The sequence below is a fragment of the Eumetopias jubatus genome, unplaced genomic scaffold (genome assembly GCF_037043125.1).
Source record: "Eumetopias jubatus isolate StellerSeaLion01/CBP00866 unplaced genomic scaffold, mEumJub1_p1.0 scaffold_12, whole genome shotgun sequence".
Classification (NCBI taxonomy): Eukaryota; Metazoa; Chordata; class Mammalia; order Carnivora; family Otariidae; genus Eumetopias; species Eumetopias jubatus.
In genome coordinates this window covers 80,872,575-80,894,969 of record NW_028274818.1, presented here as the reverse complement: position 1 = coordinate 80,894,969, position 22,395 = coordinate 80,872,575, and the positions used below count along the sequence as shown (strand labels likewise).

Genomic DNA, 22,395 nt, shown 5'->3' with positions numbered 1-22,395 from the left:
TTATTGTTTGGTTATAATCCCCTTGAAAAGCATAATTTTTAATGAATATGAGTATGAGTGAATAATGAATATGAGTAGCATATTAGTTATTACCTTACTGAGGAACGTTTAGGAGGTTTGCTTGTGATTTTGTGGGTTTTTTTAAGATTTTATTTTTAAGTAATCTCTATACCCAGTGTGGGGCTCAAACCTACAACCCTGAGATCAAGTCTCATGCTCTACCGAATGAGCCGCCAGGTGCCCCTATGGTTTTTTAAATGTACGTGTGTACATTTTGATCCAAACCTCTTTGTGCATAAAAAAATAAGTCCTTATTTCAGATTGTTTTCCTAGATTGGTTTCCTAAAAGAGGAATTGCTAGGTCAAAGGATAAGAGTGTCTCTAATCCCCTTCTCGTGTAGACAGAACATTCCCTGACATTCTGTGGACTGTCTGCTGAAAAAGGCACACAGAAGGAATTGACACCATGGCCCCCTGTTCCCTGCTTCCGAGAAAAGTGAGAGTAGGTGGCCAGTGTGCAGCAGTTTCATTGACATCATTCTCCTTGGTTGGTAAAGTGACTGAATGCCTCGGGTTGGAATGCAGTTCCTCTCCTTATATAAGCTATCTGACTTTGGGCAAGTTTGTCAACAGGTCTCAGTTTTCCCCTCTATACCGTGAGGGTAGCATCGGCAGTGTGCGCCACGTGGGACGTAGTCTACCTCAGCACGTGCTAGGTGCTGCTCTGGTGCACGGGGCCCCTGCTGCCCACAGCTCCCCCAGGCCCTGGTCCAGACCAGTCAGATGAGCTGACTGATGCTAGGGGACCTTCCCTCGGGCCCATATTTGTCAAGTCCGTGAGGGCCAGGGCATGAGCTTGCAGGACAGGATTCCCACCTTCCCATCATACCCACACATATGTGGGTTAGAACCCCTTTCGGACAGATTTATTTAAACTGTGAGAGCACACCCTCACAGCATGGGCTGCCCCTGCCTTTCCTTGCTTGTCCCCGATACATCCATTTCTGGCCCCTTTGCTGGAAAAAGAGATAATTGCATTACCCTTTTCTCGTACCAGTCAGCTCTTTCCAGGACTGCTTCTAACTTACAGAGAACTCCTTACAGCTCCGTGAATGTCGTTTATGAATCTAGAGTACAAATTGTCTTGTGTAAATTACTCCGTGTGTACATTACATTCACCTCCTTGCTGCTAAGAGAAAGTGGGGGTTTCTTCCTCCTTCTGATACTCTCACTCTCCCAGAAAAGAGAATTGGTCATTCATTCTGCTAATATTTATTACTAAGGGCCTCTGCAGGAGAACATTATTCTTAAACTTCTAAACTTTCACTAAATACCCCTAACACCAAGGGAGAGCAGATAGGAACGCTCAAGGGCATTAGGGGTGGGGAGGGGGGGTGGAAGGAGAGAGAAAGGAGGAGGTTGGAATTTCTGTGTCGGCTCGTATTTTATTTAAACCATTCTCACAAATTTAAAAAAAATTCCACTCTCTAATACCCCTCTTTTATTTTAATATTAAATGTTTTAAATCATCAGGTTAATTATTTAGCTTTTCTTCCCGATCTCCAGTAAAATCCATGCTCTAGGACGTTCGGCCCTGATTTTTCAGTGGCTTGTGATGGCAGGTGCACGGCTGTTCGGAAGCAGCAGGGAAATAGCCTTGTTAGATATTGTCTCCTGGAGAAATGTCACTGGTGACACAAGATGACTGAAGCATGCTCCTGGTCTTCCGAGGACTGGCCTTGGTGTGTGTGTGATCGGAGGACAGGCACAAGGCGTAAGGGGGTCCGGGCACAGTTACCTCATTACCATTTCTCAGCTGGAGTGGATTCAGATGTACTCATTTGGAGGAGGTACTCTTTCGGTAGCGAGACTGGTTTTGCTTGTCACTCCAGTCAGTGAAAGTGTGCATCCAAGTGAGTCGGAGATGAGATGGGAGATACAGATCCGCTTTGGCCACGTGACCATCAGTCCTCGCATTCTGCTGGTGGGGAGCCTCCCGCCGCCTGGAAACCGTGGGCGTGCACGCACGTGTGTTCAGTAGCGTGGGCCTCCCGGGCTGGCCGCCTTCTGCCTCTGGTGTGTGAGCGAAGGAACGCAGTGTGTTCCGACCCCGGCGGGAGGCGCAGCCACAAGGGATGCCAGGGTGGCGCCTCCAGAGGGCATCTTCAAGGGTCACTGGGACTAATGCAGTTTTCACCTTTAGTCTCCCCACACACGTGCGTGCTGTTGCAACTCCCCCGTGCAGGTTGCTTGCCCTGCAGCCAGTGTGGGAAGCACCTCGGCTCAAGGATAAGAAAACAGTGGTCCAGAGAGGTGAAGTGGTGGTCCCTCAGTCTGGCGATAAGTGTCCCACCCCCAGAATCCATCCTCATCCCACTGGGCCACTTGGCTCATACAGTTTCATTAAAATCTTTTAACTCATGGGGCGCCTGGGTGGCTCAGATGGTTAAGCGTCTGCCTTCGGCTCAGGTCATGATCCCAGGGTCCTGGGATCGAGCCCCACATCGGGCTCCTGGCTCAGCGGGGAGCCTGCTTCTCCCTCTCCCTCTGCCTCTCCCTGCTCATGATTTCTCTTCTCTTCTCTCTGTATCTCTGTGTCTCAAATGAATAAATAAAATCCTTAAAAAAAATCTTAACTCGTGAAGCAGTCACACTTTTTTTTTTTCTCTCCTTAAGTAATCCAAACAGCATTTAGTCAAGGCATCCAGGGAACCAAGGACAGGGTGGGCCTGAGCTCTCTCTGGTTTGAGCTGGAGAAAGAACATGCCCGACCAGTGGGCCTTCTGCTCCTTGCCTGTGACTCTCGGGCTGCCGTCAGGTAGCCACTCCTCCTAGTTCCCCAGGGAGTGGGTTTGTAGGGAGAGCGTGTGCAGGGGGAGGCCACCAGCTGTGAGCTGACACGACACAGAGTTCCAGCCAGGCCTCTGAGGATTCTCATAAAATGTGGCGTGTGAGTCGGTGGGGATTGTTTTTTCTACCTGCTTCACCAGGAAGCCCTCTCTCAGCTCGTGGCTGACCGGTGGCTCAGGGTAGGGTAGGAGGTTCACTTGGCTCTCTGCCTGCATTGTAACATTCGCTGTCTCTTCTGTTCTCTTTCGTGTATCCACTTGAAAGTAGAAACTGGACACTTTGACTACCAAATCAAGTCCTGGGGGGGAATTAGGTACTGAAAACATGTTCTTTTTTTTTTTTTTTTTTTTTTAATGGTAGTCAGCATTACTTCATTTGTGGTTCAGGCCTGTGGACTGTTAAACCCTGAGGATGATGTAGAGCTGCGGTCTGGAGCCGTGCACCTCCTTGCTGTGGGGTTGGTGTTGACGAATCCATTTGTAGCCTTAGAAGCAAGCCGGGCTTGTTCTTCTCCTGTGGCTGAAGGTCTCTCACTGCTGCCCCATCCTGGCACGGGGCACTGTCTGTCAGCTTGCTGGGAAAAAATGTGCTCTCTGGAGCTTTCCACCTGGGTCCCAGGGAAGTTGCTATCACACAGTCCTGTTTTTCTTCATTAAAATCATAATGCAATTCTATGCAAAGGCAGGGTTAAGTAAATTCAGTCACTACACAAACATAAACTTGAGTTTACATGCTTTAAATTGAGGTGGCTTGTGCTATCATTTAAAGGATGGAGGTGTTTTTCTAGGGAAAAGTAGTTGTAGAGTACTATTTATTTATTTATTTTAAGATTTTATTTATTTGACAGAGACACAGCAAGAGAGGGAACACAAGCAGGGAGAGTGGGAGAGGGAGAGGGAGAAGCAGGCTTCCTGCCGAGCAGGGAACCCAATGCGGGGCTCGATCCCAGGACCCTGGGATCATGACCTGAGCTGAAGGCAGATGCTTAACCATCTGAGCCACCCAGGTGCCCTATTTATTTATTTTTAAAGGATTTTTTTTTTTTTTAATTTTAGAGAGAGTGCATGCACAAGCAGGGGGAGGAACAGAGGGGGAAGGAGAGGGAGGTGGGAAAGAATCTCAAGCAGACCCCACACCGAGTGTGGAGCCTGACATGGGGCTTGATCTCACAATTCTGAGATCACAACCTGAGCTGAAACCAAGAGTTGGATGCTTAACTGACTGAGCCACCCAGACGCCCCTAGAGTACTTTTTAAAATCCATGGATGCTGCGTTAGCAAGCGTTCTGTGTTCTCTACCGATATATGATTTTCAGAAGTTGTTCTTCAGTTTTTCCTAGTTTGTGTCGAGTATTTAGACGTTGCAGGAAAACCCTTGGGTCATTGGGTATTTTAGGATAAAACATTACAGAACATTCCAAAATTCTTTAAAATGTAGTGAGGTCATGACACCTGCCATTCTATTACTTTTTTCACGTAAATGGTTTTATTATTTATTTACGCAGGTATTTTGTTTTTTTCTTTTCTTTTTATTCATGTAAATGTTTTTAAATGTAAGACTTGATTCCCTTATCTAACCAGTTGGATTTTGCATCAGACGTCCAAATAGACAAAAAGATCTACATTACTTTTTCCTCGGGATATAGAAAACAAAATGAATATTTAGAACAACTTGAGAGATATTAGCAACTCGAGGCAGGAAAGCTTAGCAGTGCCAAATCACTTAAAAAAAATCTTCCTCTTCCTCCTGCTAGCAGAAGAATTTCACAGGTTCTTTAAGTGTTGAGGAGCAGTGAAGAACTTGTTACTTCTCTGGATTTGGGGAGGCACCACCTTCTGAACACACTTACCAGATGGGGAAAGCTCCTCTCCCTGGCGGCGTGCGCTCCCGCCCCCTTCCTCTCCCTGTCCTGCCGTCCCTCTAGCCCTCTCTTTCCTTTCTTTCCTTCTCCCGCTCGCTCTCCTGTGTGTAGACGAGAGAAACGTCACTGAGTCAGGTTCAGCAGCTTTTGACGGCTTAATGTGCCCTTGTCAGACCTGGACGCTGTCCGTTCTGACCATGGAGTCTTGGCAGCGGCAGCCTCTGTACCAGGGAAATAAACTTACATAGAAAATAAAGAGGTGAATAGTCTCCCTAAAATCGTGAAGTCTAGAGGGAAGTGGTTGGGTAACATTAAAGGGAGAAAAATGATGCAGGCATAGGATGACTGTATTAAATGCCAAGGTGGGATGGGACTTTAAAATCAAAATAACCCTCATCCAGTTTCATGCTGCCCTTTGGAATGTTTGGTAATCCTTAGGGTTTTAGTGTGTAGCCTACAGATTGGACCCGCCAGTGAAATAAATTAGTCTAGTCGTTGGGCACATCTCAGCAAGGTAAAGAGTCAAACTGATGTGGAAAATGAGACTTAACTTTAATTACTGACTTCTCCTTTGGAGAAGTGTGTGGTTTTTATTGGATACTTCTTTTCTGAGGTCAAACATTGCCGGTTCTAACAAAATGCATTTCATTGCCCCAAGGCAACCTATATCCGAAGAGCCGATTTCATTCCTTTTGTTAGGAACTGATCCTCTCTCCACAAAGGGTAATCACAAGGCCAGGAGGTCTGGAGGTGGCTGCCCTCAATGTTAAGTGAGGTCGTGTTGGCATTTTTTTGGTGAAACTTTCCGGTGGTGACAGATCCTTTTTTGGGTTTCCTGGGGTTACTGAAGAGGCGAGTAGATTTCAGAATGTTCCCCATCTTTACATGCATTACAGGGGTGGAGAGTGGAGGAGACGAAAGGCACAGCCCAGGAGAGGGTTCTGGGTCACAGGGTGGCATCATGGTGCTATCCTGAGAGTGCTGAACGGGGCTAGACTGGTGGTGTGCCGGGAACGTTATAGGGAACCAAAAACAGAGCAGTCAGGGTTTATATGGAATTGCTGCGACTCCCTTACCAGGTTGGGAGAGGCTGCTTTTTGGTGGCTGACACCCCCCCTTCCCAGGGGGGATGACTCACCTTGGAGGTGAGATAGCTCTGCCCAGCCTGGCTGATAAGGGTCTGTCATTCTTCTCTCTCCAGGTCCCCTCCTTCCCTACTGGTTTCCCTTGGTTAATAAATAAGCTGAGTCATGAGGTGTAAGTAAATTCCTTTATCAAATGAAAACCACATCAAAACATCCAGCAGAGACATTTAATGAAAGTGTAAATATTGCAGCACAGCATCACCCATATCTGGTTGGCTTATAAGCAAACAGACTTTGGGGCGCCTGGGTGGTTCAGTCGCTGGGCATCTGCCTTGAGCTTAGGTCGTGATCCCGGGGTCCTGGGATCAAGCCCCGCAGTGGGCTCCCTGCTCAGCGGGAAGCCTGCTTCTCCCTCTCCCGCTCCTCCTGCTTGTGTTCCCTCTCTCGCTGTCTCTCAAATAAATAAAAATTTAAAAATAAATAAATAAACAGACTTTAAGCTTTTCACTGTTGAAACCTTTAAATCTGAAAATGTAGCTATTCTGTCAGGCTTTTTGCAGCCGTGGCCATGGGAAGTCGAGAAAAGATGGGGCACTGATGCTTTTTCACCATAGCACTAATATTGTGGCAGATTTAATGCTTCATCACCAACTCAACAAGGCGCCAGAAGTATTGTCTTGTGCCTACGGTGTACATTTTTATCGGGTGCGTATCTGTATCTGGCATCCCGAGTGGCGTTGGTGAGAACTAGTCTGGATTAAAGGACCCACTTCACTCTGACTGTGGACCCAGCCGCTCCCCCCAGCCAGCGGTTCAGTTACATGGGGGCTCTGGTTGGTGAATCGGTTATGTCCTAAAAGTTCTTTTGTTGATTAACCTTTTAGAACACAAAGCACATTGTCCCACAGAAATGCCATGTTGAATGGTGGGTGTCAGCGAGCTGTGGCATGTTTCAGACTCTGGGTCAGGGCCCCTTAGTGGGTCAGGAACGCAATGCTGGTGGACCGCAGTATGAAAAAAGAAGGTAGGAAGAAACAGAACAGAAGGCATCAGAGTGGGTTGCGTGTAGTTCAGGTGGGTGCTGTTTGGTGATGCTCTTGCAGCTTAAAACCTGTTGCACGCGGTGTGCTGCCATTGGAGCCTGAAAGGCTCCCCTGCAGGGGCGTTGTGCCTGCGGTGCCTTAAATCTGGCCATTTCCACTGTCTAGCACTGTGACGTCAGGCAAGGCACTTGTCTGGGGCTCCGTTTTGTCATATTCACGATAGGGCTGTTTTGTGGAGGTAGGATTAGAGCTGGGAGAGCATGTGTGAAGAGCATGAAAATACTAAGTTACTACAGAATAGAGGATAGCATATTAGGGTAAGAGCTAATACTGCACTTTGGGCAGCGTAACCGTGCTATAAAGCATGATTATTTTTCACTTCTACTCCTTTGTGGTATATATAGGCAGACCTTAAAGATACTGTTATATAAGGTGCCTGGGTGGCTCATTCGGTTAAGCGGCTGCCTTCGGCTCAGGTCATGATCCCGGGGTCTTGGGATCAAGCCCCACATCCGGCTCCCTGCTCAGCGGGGAGCCTGCTTCTCCCGCTACCCCTCCCCGCTGCTTGTGTTCCCTCTCTGTCTCTCTCTGTCTCATGAATAAATACAATCTTTAAAAAATAGATACTGTTATATATAATAGCACAACTAAGGCGCAGACTGGTCTTCTGTAGAGTAGAATTTATTCACTGTTCTTGACTTTTAGGATCTGCTGGTTTGGATCTGCTGTTTTGTAGAATCTAGATTTTATTTTACTTTAAATTATTCCCGTGTAGTTGAGACATCAATCTTGATTTTCTCCCAGAAAGTATGAAGCACACAGTGTAAATTACTTAGATCTTTTTGCTGTCTGTCAGGTTCACGGGGGACTGGTAAGTATGGGATTGCTTCCCAATTCTTATTTTCACTTGTGCGTTTTGTCTTAAATAAAAGGGGGGCGCATTCTCTTGCTCTCTTTCTCTCTCCTCTCCCCTTCAAGGTAATTCTCATTTCTAAACTTTGTTGGAAGTCTTTCTGCTCCTGTTTGATTCCATCCTAAAATTCCTTCTTAACTTCTGCACATCACAACGCCATCTTTTAAGGAGCTTTGTCGGCCCTTGAGAACTTCTTTTGTGTGTTTGTTTGGCTTAGGTTTAGAGCGGCTACTTTGTTGCTGACCTTGAGGGGCAGGTTAAAATAGTCAGAACATGGCATCAAAGTCAGGGAGGCCTGTAAAAATAGATTTTACTGCCCAGCTTGTGGGGTTGTTTTGAGGAGAAGCAGCTCGGGCACATGGGTAACACACAGAAGGCCACTCTCTCTGGCTGGGTCTTGTCAGGAACTGGCTCCATGGCTTGTTCTCCTTCCGTTGTTCTCTCTGTCTCCAGCCCCGGGGCTCTCAGGAAGACCCAGTCCCCCCGCCCAGGATACAGCCAACTTCCAGGGGCAGCTTCCTACCCCCAGATTCATAAAGCTCTGCACCCACACCTCTCTTCTCTCAGAAGTGGATCCCACCCACGTGCTCTGGGCACCATCTTCTCTCCGGGGCCTCGCACTGCCCCTTACCCCTGTGCCCATCCATTGACTTCTTCCCAACAGTGTGGAAACCTACTCAATCCCTCCCATCTTTTCAAAAAACTCCCAAGATCCCAGTTTGCCCTTGCTCCTGATTATGTCTTTCCTTCTGCAAAGTCACATGCCCTGCATGCGTCACCTGCGCCATGTCACCTCTGTCATCTAGTGGTGGTCTCACACCATTGACCTACTCTTGCTGAGGTCCCTGTGACTTCTGTGCCATAAAGCCACCAGACTCTCCCTTCCTCTTGCCTGTCACTCAGTATATCGGCCTGTTCCTTCTCCTTGAATTCCACAGCACCGTACTTTCTTTTTTTTTTTTTAATGTTTTATTTATTTATTCATGAGAGTCAGAGAGAGAGAGGCAGAGGCAGAGAGAGAAGCAGGCTCCCCGCCTAGCAGGGAGCCCAATGCGGGACTTGATCCCAGGACCCTGGGATCATGACCTGAGCTGAAGGCAGACACTTAACCATCTGAGCCACCCAGGCGCCCCAGCACCGTACTTTCTAGGTTAGCCCCCCGCCTCCTCAGCCTGTGGCTTACCAGGCACCCATGCCTGCTCTTCCCCATGTGTATGATGATTAACTGTTGGCCTTCCTTAGAGTTCTGTTAGGACTTCTTCTCTTAGTCTGGGCCATCTTCATTCCTATTCCTGTTCCTTCCCCTTCAGGGACAGTGGTCTTGCAGAAACACATGTCAGATCATGTTCTCCCCCTGACTAAGCACCCAGTGGTGGCTCCCACTGCATGCTGCGTGGCCACGGGCCTTCTGTGCTGTGCCCTTGGCTCTAGCTTCATCGTGAGCACCTCCACCCCCTTTTCTGTCTCTGCCATGTTGGTCCTCCTTCCTTGGTCATGGCCATGCTTCCTCACACAGAGATTGGTCACTTCATGTTGCTTCTGCCTAGAACACAGTCCCCACCCCCAGTACTCTCCCAACTTTCAAGTCGCAGGAAGAGTCCAGTGTCTTTTCCTTAGGGAACAGGTCCCTGCATCCTGGGCTTGACCAGCTCCCCAGGGAGCCCCCAGAGCGCCTCTCCATTTCCAACCCTCAGCACACGTGTGGCGCTCTGTACACTGTCCCCTCCCGGCGAACATAGGGCCTGTGTCTCTGACCCACCCTCACAGCCCCAGTTGCCGAGGCTTAGAAGATGGTGTGTTTGTTCCTCAATGAATGGATAGATGAATGAATGAACAGATGAGAATTTAATACATCAGTGTCTGTATTCATAAACTAATGGATGGACGAATAAACGACCAAGTGAGATCTAAGTACCTTTGTTTGTAAAGCAGTTAGCCTAGTTCTTACATACAGTGAGTACTCAGTAAATGGTAGCTTTATTTACTTCTCATCGACTTTTCAGCCAGGAACTATGAAAAGAGAACAAACGCACCAGCAGGCTGGTTAATGGAAGCAGTGTTCCTTAGTGACATCACTCATTTGACGCTAAGGTGGTTGGCATAGGCCTCGGGGGGACTTAGAGCCTTGCTAGCAACCACTCCCTCACAGTCCACCTTTTGCTAGTTTGGATTTGTCCTTCCCCCCTCATGTTAAAAGCAGCATGCCTAGGTGCTAGCCTGCCTGGTGCTTGCTATCAGTCTGTACCCTTCCTTTTTCTCCTCTAGACTGTGGGCCTCTTCAGGGCGGAGAATGTCCCATTTCTTCTGCCACGCCCCAGTGCCCTGCACATTACGGAGCCCCAGGGTTTGTTGAATGAATGATTGAGATGAACGTCTGTAAGGCTGACTATGGTGTTGTCAGTGGAGTTCGTGAAAATGATTTGACTTACTTTGGCCTCAGTACAATTTTGAAAAATGATACTTAAAGACTTCTTGATTTTATACTTGTCGAGTACAGGTGATGTACTGGTCCCTGTATTTTCCATTTTCTCTCTTCACTTTTGCATGGGAAAGGTTTTGCTAGATTGCATCCACATTCTACATGACAGCAGTATTCTCTGAGCTCTTGCACACTCAGGTTATGGGAGGCCCCCCTCCCTTCGGGCTCACCAAGGTGAGGTGAGTTCTAGCTCGCTGATTCTGTGTCAGCTGCAGAACGTCTTTTGTTAGCTCGGGCACAGTTCTTTTTGTCTGAACTATAGGTTTTGTGATTTAACAGCAGTAGCCTTGTTAATTAGGCATCTACTGTGTGCTGGGCCCTGTGCTAAAGCTTTGCTGCATGCACGCTGTCCACTTTTCCTAGCAGCCTTAAAAGCAGGTAGATAAGCCCATTTTATGGATAAAGAAACGAAGCTACGGAGGCAAGTGAGTTAAGATTTGGGCAGGATTTGAACCCAGGCCTCTGTGGCCTCGGAACCTGTGGTTTTCCCACTTGACTTTGTTGTCTCTTTCTTGGCCTAGGTTTTAAGTAAACATCATCATATCTACATGTCAGCCTTTATCCACTTTGTAGAGAGAGTTTTCATTGCCACTTCCTTGGCCTTTGTTAGAGAACTGGGAGGTGAAACGAGGGTCTAATTGTGGAGGTGAGTGGAGGGAGCATGCCATCATGGGTGTGACCTGCAGGTGGCGGGGCCTGGGTCACACGTGCTTCCTCCTCTCAGCCTTGTCAACACGCAGGGCTGCCACCACCTGCCCTCAGCTGTGAGGAGCTGGGGAGGGGGGCTCGGGGGCGCTCTGCACATCTCTGGCCTGGCCTCCTGTGTGTCAGGCACTCTGGGGGAGCCCTCGGGGAGGTAGAGATGACGGGATCACATGCCTTCTGCCTCTTCCTTTGTTATTTCTGGCTGTCCGATCTCTTCACGGGCCAGGAGTGCATTTGGGTGTCTTCGTTTTCACTCTTTCAGCCTCAGTGCTTTTAAAAAAATAATTAGCCTCGGGGCGGCTGGCTGGCTCAGTCAGTGAGCCTGCGACTCTTGACCTCGGTGTTGTGGGTTCGAGCCCCACATTGGGTGGAGAGCTTATTTAATTAAAAAAAAAAAAATCTTTAAAAAATAATTACCCTCTGTTGGAGCCGTGCCCACCGCATGAAAGGAAGCATAGGAGACCAGCGTCCTGAGTCCTCACTAGGTGACTGAGGCAAGCCGGCCAGCTTCCCGAGTCTCCTTTCTTTCCCAGCGTCATGGTGAGGCTCAGGTGGGGCGACACCACCCATTGTCCCTGCCCCAGGGAGCCTGTCTAAATTAGAGTCAACGCCAGTTCCTCGCTTGCAGTCCAGGGCTCTCGTGCACCAGATCAGGCTTCAACACGGACTTCTCAACTGAAGAGTTTCTGAATTTTCTCTCCTGGGTGGACACAAGCTGCCAACAGATACAAAAGCTGTGCTTCTGCACCCCCCTTTCCCACCATAATCTTAGATTAACCTCCTGCAAAAGAACCGAGGTAGAACCCCAGCACTACAAACGTGGCTAGGGCGCGGGCCCCGGCCTCCAAGAGCACTGGGTCTGTTGGGTAAATGCGGGGAACGAGGCAGCATTGTGGTGGGTTCCAGGCCAAGCTGGGCTGCTCCTGAGGGCCTCGACGGCACCCTAGCCTTCTCAGCAAGACTCGAGAAAGGACCGGCTCGGGGGGGGGGGGGAAGGGGGGACGGTGGAGGGTAAAGCAGAGGGTGCTGCTGTGGGGCTGGCCGGCTCGCCCTGACCTGGCCGGACAGAAGCCTCACTGCAGCACCCTTAGGCTCTGCCTGCGTCTCGGATCGATTGCGGGGACGTGCAGTCACAAGCACGGGAGAACGTTCACAGTGACCGATAGGGTTCAGTGTGTTTTGTTGTGAACGCCTTTCTTTAAAGATTTTAAAGTTTGCTTTCACTAGAATTCAAGATAAAAGCTGCCATTCTCTATCTGGTAAAAGTCAAGAAGTGGTCAATCTGTTATCAACCCAACCTGGTCAAAATAATACGGAAACATGACAAAACTCGTATTCAGTATGTTACTATTTAGATAAACAAGCCAACAGAAAACAGCATTCGGCATCACCCTGGTGTGGGGTGAAAACCCAAAGTGACAGCACGTGGTGCAGGGCCCTGAGCCTTGGCTGTGGGAGGAGGAAGGGGAGGCATCAAGAGGGTCTGAAGGACGCAGGGTTGAGCGTGAAAGCACCCGCTGACACCCAGCGTGCTGCTGGTGGGCTAACGTACCGGGTTATCACGTGGAGATTCCTACTGCTGGGTACACAGAACTGTTGTGGAGAGACGACAGACAGATTCTCTCGAAGACAGATGTATACGCCTGCGTCAATGCTGAATGGCAACGGTCCGGGACCCTTCCAGTGCATGTGGTGTCATGAAGAGAATGTAGGCTTTGCTTTGGCTCCTGGCCCAAACACTCGTCAGCTTTGGGACCTTGGGCTAGTCCCTTCTCCTGAGCCTCCCTGCCTTTACCTGTACGGTCAGGATAACCCCGTGGCTGGCAGAGTAAGTTTCCAGTAAATGTTTCTCCTTCCTGTAGCAACTGGACTACTAGGAATGTCGGCATCAGACACTGAGACTTAGTGTCGGCTGTGGGTGGCCTTTGCAGACACTGCACGTAGGGCTGAGGGTGTGACCCTGCCCCCACTGATCACAGCCTGCAGAGGGCCAGACGGCGCTGATGTGCCTCGCTTCCTGAGGAAGGTCCGAGACACAGTGCTCGTCGCTCACACCACACACACCATTCAGGGGCACCACCGTGTCACTGAGGACATTGAACCTGGAGAGACTCTTACCTTGTCTTCCAATCACCTTCCACCTTAGACTGTACCAGAAATGGCCCTTAGTGCTTGGACAGGGTAAACAATAGAAAACCTAAAGAACTGGTTTGTTTAAGATGTAATGAACATCTGTGAAACCACTGAACCAAAGAACTAAACTATTGCTGATAAATTACATCTTTCTGTTGCTCCTCCTCCTCCCATCCTCCTGATTCCTTGCCAGGGGCAGCCGCTCTCCTGAAAGTTGTATTGATCATTTTCTTGCTTTTTTGTTCTCTCTCTCTGACACACACACACACACACACACACCCCTCTCCCTGGATATAACGTATTAAAAAGAGTGTTTACTCTGAGACAGTATTCCATTGTGGGACTATAACACAGTTTTTCCATTCACCTGCTGGTAGAGATTTGGGTTGCTTCTTTCCTTTCCTCTCTCTCGGATAGTGTAAACATTGTGTTCTTTTTAAAAAAAGTTCTTATGGGGCGCCTGGGTGGCTCAGTTGTTAAGCGTCTGCCTTCGGCTCGGGTCATGATCCCGGGGTCCTGGGATGGAGCCCCGCATTGGGCTCCCTGCTCAGCGGGAAGCCTGCTTCTCCCTCTGCCACTCCCCCTGCTTGTGTTCCCTCTCTCGCTGTGTCTCTGTCAAATAAATAAATGAAATCTTTAAAAAAAAAAGTTCTTGTATTTACATCATAATACTCATGTATTAATATATGTGTAAGAGTGGAACTGCTGGGCAATAGGATGTGTGAATGGGCAACATTAAGTGAGAATGTGAAGTTGTTTTCCACAGTGGTTATGCCGGTAGCGATCTCATTGCTCCACATCTTCCCAGCCATTGCTCTTAGCAGTCTTTTAAATTTTTTTGCCAGGAAAACACACAAAATGATATTGTTCTCAGAACTTGTCTTTGCCTGAGCTTGAGCGTCTCTTTATATAATTATTGGCATTATATACTTTCTTTGCTATGAAATGACTGTGCATGCTTTTCATGTCTTTGCCCCTTTTGTTGTTGCGGGTTTTCTTGTTTTGTAGGCATTTTTATGTATTCTGGTGCTAATCCTTCACCAGTTCCATGCGTTACAAATATCTTCTTCCAGCTTGTGGATTGTCTTCACTCTGAAGTGTCTACTGATGGACAGAAGTTTTAATTTAATGGAGTCATACTAATTGACCTTTGTTGAATGCTTAACACTTTTTGTGTCTTTATAAATTCTTTCCTGCTTCAAGCCCAGAAAGATACTCATTTATATTTTCTTTTCAAGTTTTCAAAGTTTGCTTTTGACATTTCAGTTCTCCATCCATCTGGAGTTGATTTTTCAGCATGGTGTGACTAAGAGTCCAATTTCATTTTTTTCCTATGGATAAACAGTTTTTCCAGCTTTTCCTTTTCCACATTCTCTGTCTTGCTGTCTCTGTCAAAAATCAAAGTTTCACAGATGCGTAAGTCTCTTTCTAGGCGCTTCTATATTGTTGGTCAGTTTGTTGATCTCTCTCCCATTGCTCCACCGTCTTAGTCACTCTGTCTTTACAGTAAGCTTTTATAGCTTAGCAAGGCAACGTCCCCCTTGCTTACTCTTCTTCAGAAAGGTCTGGGCCATTGTTGGCCCATTTGTTCTTCCATTTAACTTTTGGAGTTAACCTTTCCAGTTCCACTGAATAATTGGGGTATAATTTCTGTACGGTAAAGATACCCTCTTTGTTGTGCAGCTCTTGTTCAGGAAATGCGTACAATCATGTAACGACCACCGTAGTGAAGACACAGGATGGCTCCATCACCCCCATAATTCCCTCATCCCCTTTGCAGTTGACCTTCTACGCCAGTCCCTGACTAACCCTGCTCTGTTTTTTATTGAGACTTTTTAAAATTTCATTTTTAATTTTTTCAGTGTTCTATTAAAATGTAGAATTTCTTTTTATTGGAGTTGCAGTAAATCTATAGGTCAATTTAGGAAGGAGTCTATATCTGAAGTCCTCTTGTCCATAATCATAACGTATCTCCGTCAACTTAGTTGGAGAGACTTTGCCTAACAGTAATGGTAAGTTCTTAATTTTTTTTACAAAGATTTTTCATCTATTTATTTAATTTTTAGGAAAAAAAGTCTAAAACATTTTAAGAAAGTCTTTAAAACTCCTAGTAAAGGATCCATTAGAAGACAATTGTCTTCTAAATACATAAAAAAAATATGGCAGACACCTGGCAGTATTACATTAAAAAAAAAAAAAAAATCATGTCTTGGTTCCAAACCGGCTTTGTGGCTTACCTACAAGACTTTGGGCAAGCAGCCGTGCTGCCCTGATCTCAGTGACTAGAGCATCCCTTCCTGGCGGGGCCCTCGTGGAGATGAAATGCTGTAATGGGTGCAGAGTGAGCAGAGCTGGCTTGGGGAGGCTGTGAGTGGGTGAGCCCACGTGAGGGCAGCTGCCCTCGCTCACCTGCCGGGAAGCTGGGAGGGCCGTTGGCATATGTGCATTGCCCCAGAGACTCTTACCAAGTGGCGCGACCGAAAGATGGTCTTGAATCATTTCCCTGACAAATTTGGAGAAGGTTAGTGTTGCCAGGCAGCCTGCTCCATGCTGCTTCTGACAGGCGAGCTGGAATCACTGGAGGACACAGCTGACAGCCAATTCATTTTGCTGATTCATCCATTCGAGGAGGGGTGGCTTGGAGCCAGAGCTTGGCTTCCAGATTAAAGGCCGAGAGCTCCAGAGCTGCTGGGATGTGAAGGAATGCTGGTGAATGACTGCCATGTGAAGCCCAGCGGTGAAAAGTGGGTTGTTATTTGTTTCCCCTTTTAAGTGATCCTAATTCCACATGTGCTCTGATAAATTCCCCACCGTGGTTAGGGAGTTGTTTGCAACGTTTGTCCCTGGGGCTGCGAGCTCAATTATTGGAAACAACCGGATACTGTTAAATAGATCATCTTGGCTCCTTTATGACCCTATCATCACCTTTGCTTTCATGGGGAATATTGACTCAAGCCTCCTCTTTTACTTGGGAGTCCAAGTGAAACTTGAGAGAGGGATTATTGCAGTTGGCATCCCTCTGGGGCCTGCCTGCAGAATAAACCTGCTGGAATAAAGAATGGATCTTAAAGAGGAAAATCCAGGAGGTGCTTATTTGCCAACAATCTTGACCAAATAATAATGGTAGAATCTGTGGGTTCTTATTATGGATCTCACAGATAGTTTAACCTGTAGTAGTAAGATAGTCTTATGCTTACAGGGAAATTACCCCTACATGAAGTTTGCAGGCGACAGGATAATCTTAAGAGTGGAAATCTTGTCTTGTTTTACCGAATATCTAACATGGTCCCTGGGACAGTGAGCAGTTGCCGGGCGGAGATGGGTGGGTGCTGCTTGTTGGATATTTAAATGGTCAGCTGGTTAAATGAATGGAGAAAGTCAGAAATGTGGACCGTTGAAAGCAAGAAAAGTAGCTGTCCCAAGGAGTAAAATTTTCGAGAAAGGATCCTGTTTCTGTGGTTCTGTGCTGAGGAGTGACTTTGGTCAGTCGCACATCTCCAGAACTGGATGCTTTTTCTGTTTATCTCCTCGGGAGTGAGTCAGAGCACGCTGCTTTGAGCTCACAATTCAGTAACTCACTCTCCTTCTTTGGGAGACTTTGTATAATAGGGAAGTTCTGTAATATTCTGGGGTCCCCCACCCCCGTTTTTTCTCTTTAACTCTAGAATGGATATTTGAAAAGTTACGCAAGCTTCTTAGTAAAAATTTGTAATTTTTTTGAAGAGTAGAGTTTTGTTTTTGTTTTTGTTTTCTTGTTTTGTGGTGGTGGTTGTTATGTTTTGCTCCTTAGATGGCTAAACATTTAGGGCATGATATTCTGTAAACCACGGCTGTGCTTGGAAGTTTTAGGCAGATCTGGTCCACTTGGAGCAAAGATGAAAAACGTCAGGTGTTGGATATGTGGAGTTTCTGCCTCTCATACAATTGTCTTGCCCTCTGACTTAAGGTCCCCAATGGACCAGATCCCTTGTCTGGCGCTGATATACTTAAGGACTGAATTCTTGTTACCACTTGTATTCTGCTGTGCATTCATTCACACAGTATTTAGTGAGAACGACTCTGTACCAAGAACATTGCTAGGAGTGAGTACACAGACTCTGTGTTTTAGACATCAGATGCCCAGGTACCAAGTCTGCTCCTAATGGCCCCGACCAGCATGGCCAGATGCTCACTGTCTCGCCACCAGTGTGGCTAGTAAGCGGTGGTAGTGATGGTGGGCTAAGAGAGTGTATGCTCAAACTGCAGGAGCCAGAACCGGTGAATGGCTGCCCATCTGCCAGCAGGTCTCCCATGGATCCTCACTCCCATGCTCCCAGCACATTCTTTCCAGTAGTCTCCGAGGAGCAGGCAGCAAGGACTCAAAGGAAACCGACCTGGCCCTAGTGAAATGTTAACACCAGGGAGGGAATAAGCTCCAGCTCTCAAGTGCTCCTGCCAGCCAGAAGCACATTACGGAGAATTAGCAGTCTTTAAAAGCGGAAGGAGAAGAGCCATGTCTCAAGCATGGTGGGGATATCTTGAATTTGCAGAGTTCAAAGTGAAGTGCCGAGTGACAGGAAAGGTCCTGGCCTTCGGGTCAGAGCAGCCTGGTTTTGCACCCCAGCACTGCTGCTGACCCACGGTATGGCCCGTGGCAGCCCCTCCTCTTCCGTGCTCCCGCTTTCTCATGAGTAGAGGCAGTTCCTCCCTTGCAGATGGAGGAACTGTGAGATGAGACACCACGTGGGTAAAATCCTGGGCACAGACAGAGGGTAGACCTTTAGTTTCTGACACAGTGGTCAGCTCTGTAGTCAGTGTTGCTTTCATTTTCATTTTTAACAAGTAAGGGTTTACAGTTATCCCCTTAGAGGTTTCTTTTTTTCCCCATTTCCTTACACTGAGAATGAGTAATTTTCAAGCAGTAATGTTACCTGCAAATACCTTTCACTTACCACCATTATGGTTCTTTATAGTTTATAGAGCACTCTCAGGCCATCAGGAAGATTGGGGCACAGTGATTTCTTTTCTCCAGATGAAAACACTGAGATCTGGGGAGAGCCCATGGGACATCCTCAAGCCCCGCCCCTGCACCCCTGCCGCCCCCCCCCCCCCCCCCCCGCCCCAGCTTCTCAGTGGTGGAGCTGTGGTCAGAACTCAGACCCGAATTTCCGGTTTCTTTGATGACCTCAGGCCACTTTTCAAAAGTGACATCTCCGGGACTAGGCTAGACTTTCTTATACGGATTTTTTTCTTTTCCTTGTAGCTGTCAATACCAGCAAATATGCAGAAAGCTATCGGATCCAGACCTACGCCGAATATGTGGGGAAAAAACACAAGGAGAAGCAGATCAAGAGAAAGTGGACAGAAGATACTTGGCAGGAGGTTGAGAGAAAACGGTTAAACACTCAGTGCATATCCTATGCTCTGCAGAATCACTACTACCATACCAATAGGTAAGAGCTCTCGACTGTTGAATTAAAAGGGCAGAGTTGTTCTAGCAATAGCTTTTCTTCCCTCTTCTCACAGGATTAAGTCCTAAATCTGACTTTCGAGAAAGACTTTTTTTCTAACTTTCCACATAATATCAGAAGTTACTGCTACCCAGATTCCTTCTGTGCCGTGTAGACTCGCAGCTCTTGCAGTTAAACATGTAAAACCCCCTTGAGGCAGACAGGATACGTCTCATTCCCATTTCAGAGGTGTGGACGCAGAGGCTCTGTGACCCGCGCATAAGTTCAGTGAAGGAACAGGGTCATCTGGGTCCGATCCACCCTCTCCTCCTCCCCGCAGTCCGCCCTGATGCTCCTGCTTGGGCTTCCGACCTCGTTTCAGATCCCTTGGAGACACTGAACCACATGCCTGCTGTAGAAAGAGAACTTGACATACTTCCCCTCATTACCCAAAATCCTTCCCTCAGAAGATACGTAGTGGTCACTTGTATCTCTGTGAAACGACAAAATGTGGGTAAGAAAATGGGGGAAAGTTCATTACAGAAAATGATAAAAGATTAGAAAAGTGTGAACTGACTGAAGAATATTAGCCATAATCCCATCACCCAGAAGAATCACTGTTAATATTTTGGATTGCCCTCTATGATTTTTAAATGGCCTTTAGAGATTTAAAAAATGGAGATATGGGGTACCTGTGTGGCTTGGTCAGTTAAGCTTTTGACTCTTGATCTCAGCTAGGGTCTTGATTTCAGGGTCATGTGTTTTGGCCCCTCCTTGGGCTCTGTGATGGGTGTGATGGGTGTCTTGATTATTAACACATAATATACAATAAAATGAACAGATCTAAAATGTTAGTTCAGAGTTCTTAGAGTTATATGCAGCAATGTATCCACCATCCAAAGCAGGACATAGAACATTTCTGTCTCTTCACATTTCCTTGCATCCCTTTTCAAGCAACCCCAAGCCTCTGCTGCCCTAAGCATCCATTTGTCATATCTATGACTATGCATTAATTTTGATTATTCTTGGACTTTATAAAAAATGGAATCACATTGGGAATTGTATTGTGCTTGGCTTCTTTCCCTTAACTTTTTTTTTTAAAGATTTTATTTATTTATTTTAGAGAGAGTGCACAAGTTGTGGGAGGAACAGAGGGAAGGGAGGGGAAAAGAATCTCAAGCAGACTCCATGCTGAGCGTGGCCAGGACTGGGGCTCGATCTCACCACCCTGAGATCATGACCTGTGCTGAAACCAAGAGTCGGACACTCAACCGACTGTGTCATCCAGGCGCCCCTCACTTACCATAGGTTTGAAATTCACCCTTGTATTGTGTGTATCAGGAGTTTGTTATTATTTCATTGTTCAGTAGTACTCCACTGTGTGAATATACAACATTTACCTCCTCTCCTTTTGGTGGATGTTTGGGTTGTTTCCGGTTTGAGACTATTATATATAAGGTCACTATGAACATTTCTATAAAAAATGTCTTGTGGCTATATATTTTCATTTCTCCTGAGTCAGTACCTAAGAGTAGCATTGTTGGTTCTCCGGGTAAGTGTGTGTGTGTTAAACTTTATAAGAACATCCAGACAGTTCTCCAAACTAGATGTACCATTTTATACCCCACTAGTATTGTGTGAATGTATTGGTTGCCCTGCGTGATTGCCAACGCGTAGTGCTGTCTTTTTTATTTCAGCCATTCTAGAGGGTACAAGATGGGTATTGCGTTGTGGTCTTAATTTGCATTTCTCTGGTGACTAATGATGTTGACCACCTTTTTGTGTGCTGGTTGGCCATTCAGATATCTTCATTTTGAGGTGGGTGTGTAAGCCCATTTTCTAATTGGGTTTTTGTCTTTTTACTGTTGATCGGTGGGAGTTCTTTTATGTATTCTGGAGACACGTCCTTTGTCATATAGATGTATGGGCTGCAAATGTGTTTTTCGAATCTGGGGTTGCATATTCATCTTGTTAGTGATTTTGATGAGCAGATATTTTTAATTTTGATGGAGTCATGTCTATGATTTTTTTTCTTTTATAGTTAAATCTTTGCCTACTCTGAGGTTGCACCGGTTTTCTTCCAGAAGGTTTATAGTTTTAGTTTTTCCATTTAAATCGTGACCCATTTCAAATGAATTTTGTATATGGAATGAGATACGAGTCACGATTTAGTTTTTTTTTTTTTTTTTTTTTAATATGGATATCCACTTGTTCCAGCAACGTTTGTTAAAAAGACTTCTCTTTCCTCGTTGGATTGACTTGGCATTTCTGTCAAAAATAAATTGACCATGTATGTCTAGGTCTATTTCTAGACTGTTCTGTTCCAATCATTTTTATGCCTGTTTTTGTGCCAATACCACACTTTATTTCTGTGGCTTTATAGTAAGTCTTAAAATCAGGTAGCATAAACCCTCCAACATTATTATTCTTTGTCAGATTGTTTTGGCTAATCTAGATCCTTTGTATTCCACACAAATTTTACAGTCCTCTTACCTCTTTTTTCATTCAGCCTGTTTCGTAGTTTTTACTGTAGGAGTCTTACAAATCTAATGTTAATTTTCTTCTTAAATATATTATTGCTATTGTAAATGGAACTGTTACTTAAATTTCATCTTCAAATTGTTGCTTCTGTATAGACATATGAGTTGTTGTATATCGACTTTCTATGCTGCAACCTTTTAAAATTGACTTATTCTGATAGTTTTTTTTTTTTTAATATTCCACAGGGTTTTTTATGCACACAATCCTATTGGTATGCTATTAACAACAGTTTTATTTCTTTTCCAATCTTTATGCCTTTTCTTTTTCTTGCCTATTTGCACTGACTAGCACCTCTGGTCTGTTGTCACATAGAAGTGGGAAGGGTGGATATCCTTGTCTTGTTTCCAGTAATAGACAGGGGAAGTCCATTGCTTCCCCAGGAACCCGGCTCTTCGATTGTCCAGTTAGTCCTCTTTTGGGTTTAGGAAGTTGCCTTCCATTTCCACTTCGCTGAAAGTTTGAATAGATGTCGAATATTTTCACATGCCTTTTCTGTATCTTTAGGTTGTATGGTTTTTGTCCTTTATTTCCTTAATATTTTGAATGACATCAATTGGTTTTTGAATGCTTAAGCAGATTTGCATTCCTGAGAGAAATCCTACTTGGTCCTGATGTATGATCCTTCCTATGTACTACTGGACTTGATGTGGTAATGTTTCGTTAAGTATTTTTATATCTTTGTTCATGAGAAATACTAGATTGAAATTTTTTTCTTTTTTTTTAAATCTTTGTCAATTTTGGTTATCAGATTTATGCTGACCTCATAGAAATAGTTAAGAAGTTCCTCTTTTGTTATTTTCCAACAGTGTGTATAGGGTGGTTTTTGTTTTTGTTTTAAGTTTTTGGTAGAGTTTACCAGTGAAGACATTTGGGCATAAAGTTTTTTTGTGGAATGGTTTTGATTATGGACTCAATTTCTGTAATAGATACAGGATTGTGTAGATTTTTTGTTTCTTCTTGGATCACTTCTAGTAATTCGTGTTTTTTAAGGAATATTTCATTTCATTTAAATTGTCAAATTTGTTAGCATAAAATTATTAGCTCAAAACGTTCCCTTATAATTTTTATATCTGTAGAATCTACAATTGTGTCCCTTTAAAAATTTCTGATACTGGTAATATGTGTTTACTTGCTCTTTTCCTTGCTAGGTGTTTATCAGTTCTTTCAAAGAACCAACTTTTTATTGTTTTTTTTTTTTGTCTTCTTTTTTTTTCCATTTATTTATATCCTTGTTCTTATTATTTCTTGTTTTGTATTTTATTTTTTTTTAAAGATTTTATTTATTTATTTGACAGAGAGAGACACAGCGAAAGAGGGAACACAAGCAGAGGGAGTGGGAGAGGGAGAAGCAGGCTT

General features: G+C 45.6%; 1 protein-coding gene across 4 annotated transcripts in view; it reads left to right on the top strand.

Annotated features, from left to right (window-relative positions):
- Nucleotides 1-22,395, top strand: part of PARN (poly(A)-specific ribonuclease) — a 208,354-nt gene that overhangs the window by 94,585 nt on the left and 91,374 nt on the right. For all 4 annotated transcript variants that reach the window (XM_088017379.1, XM_088017378.1, XM_028117504.2 and 1 more), the window contains exon 22: nt 18,312-18,501. In XM_088017379.1, the coding sequence (XP_087873505.1) occupies nt 18,312-18,501 (190 nt within the window). The remainder of the gene's footprint in view (nt 1-18,311; nt 18,502-22,395) is intronic.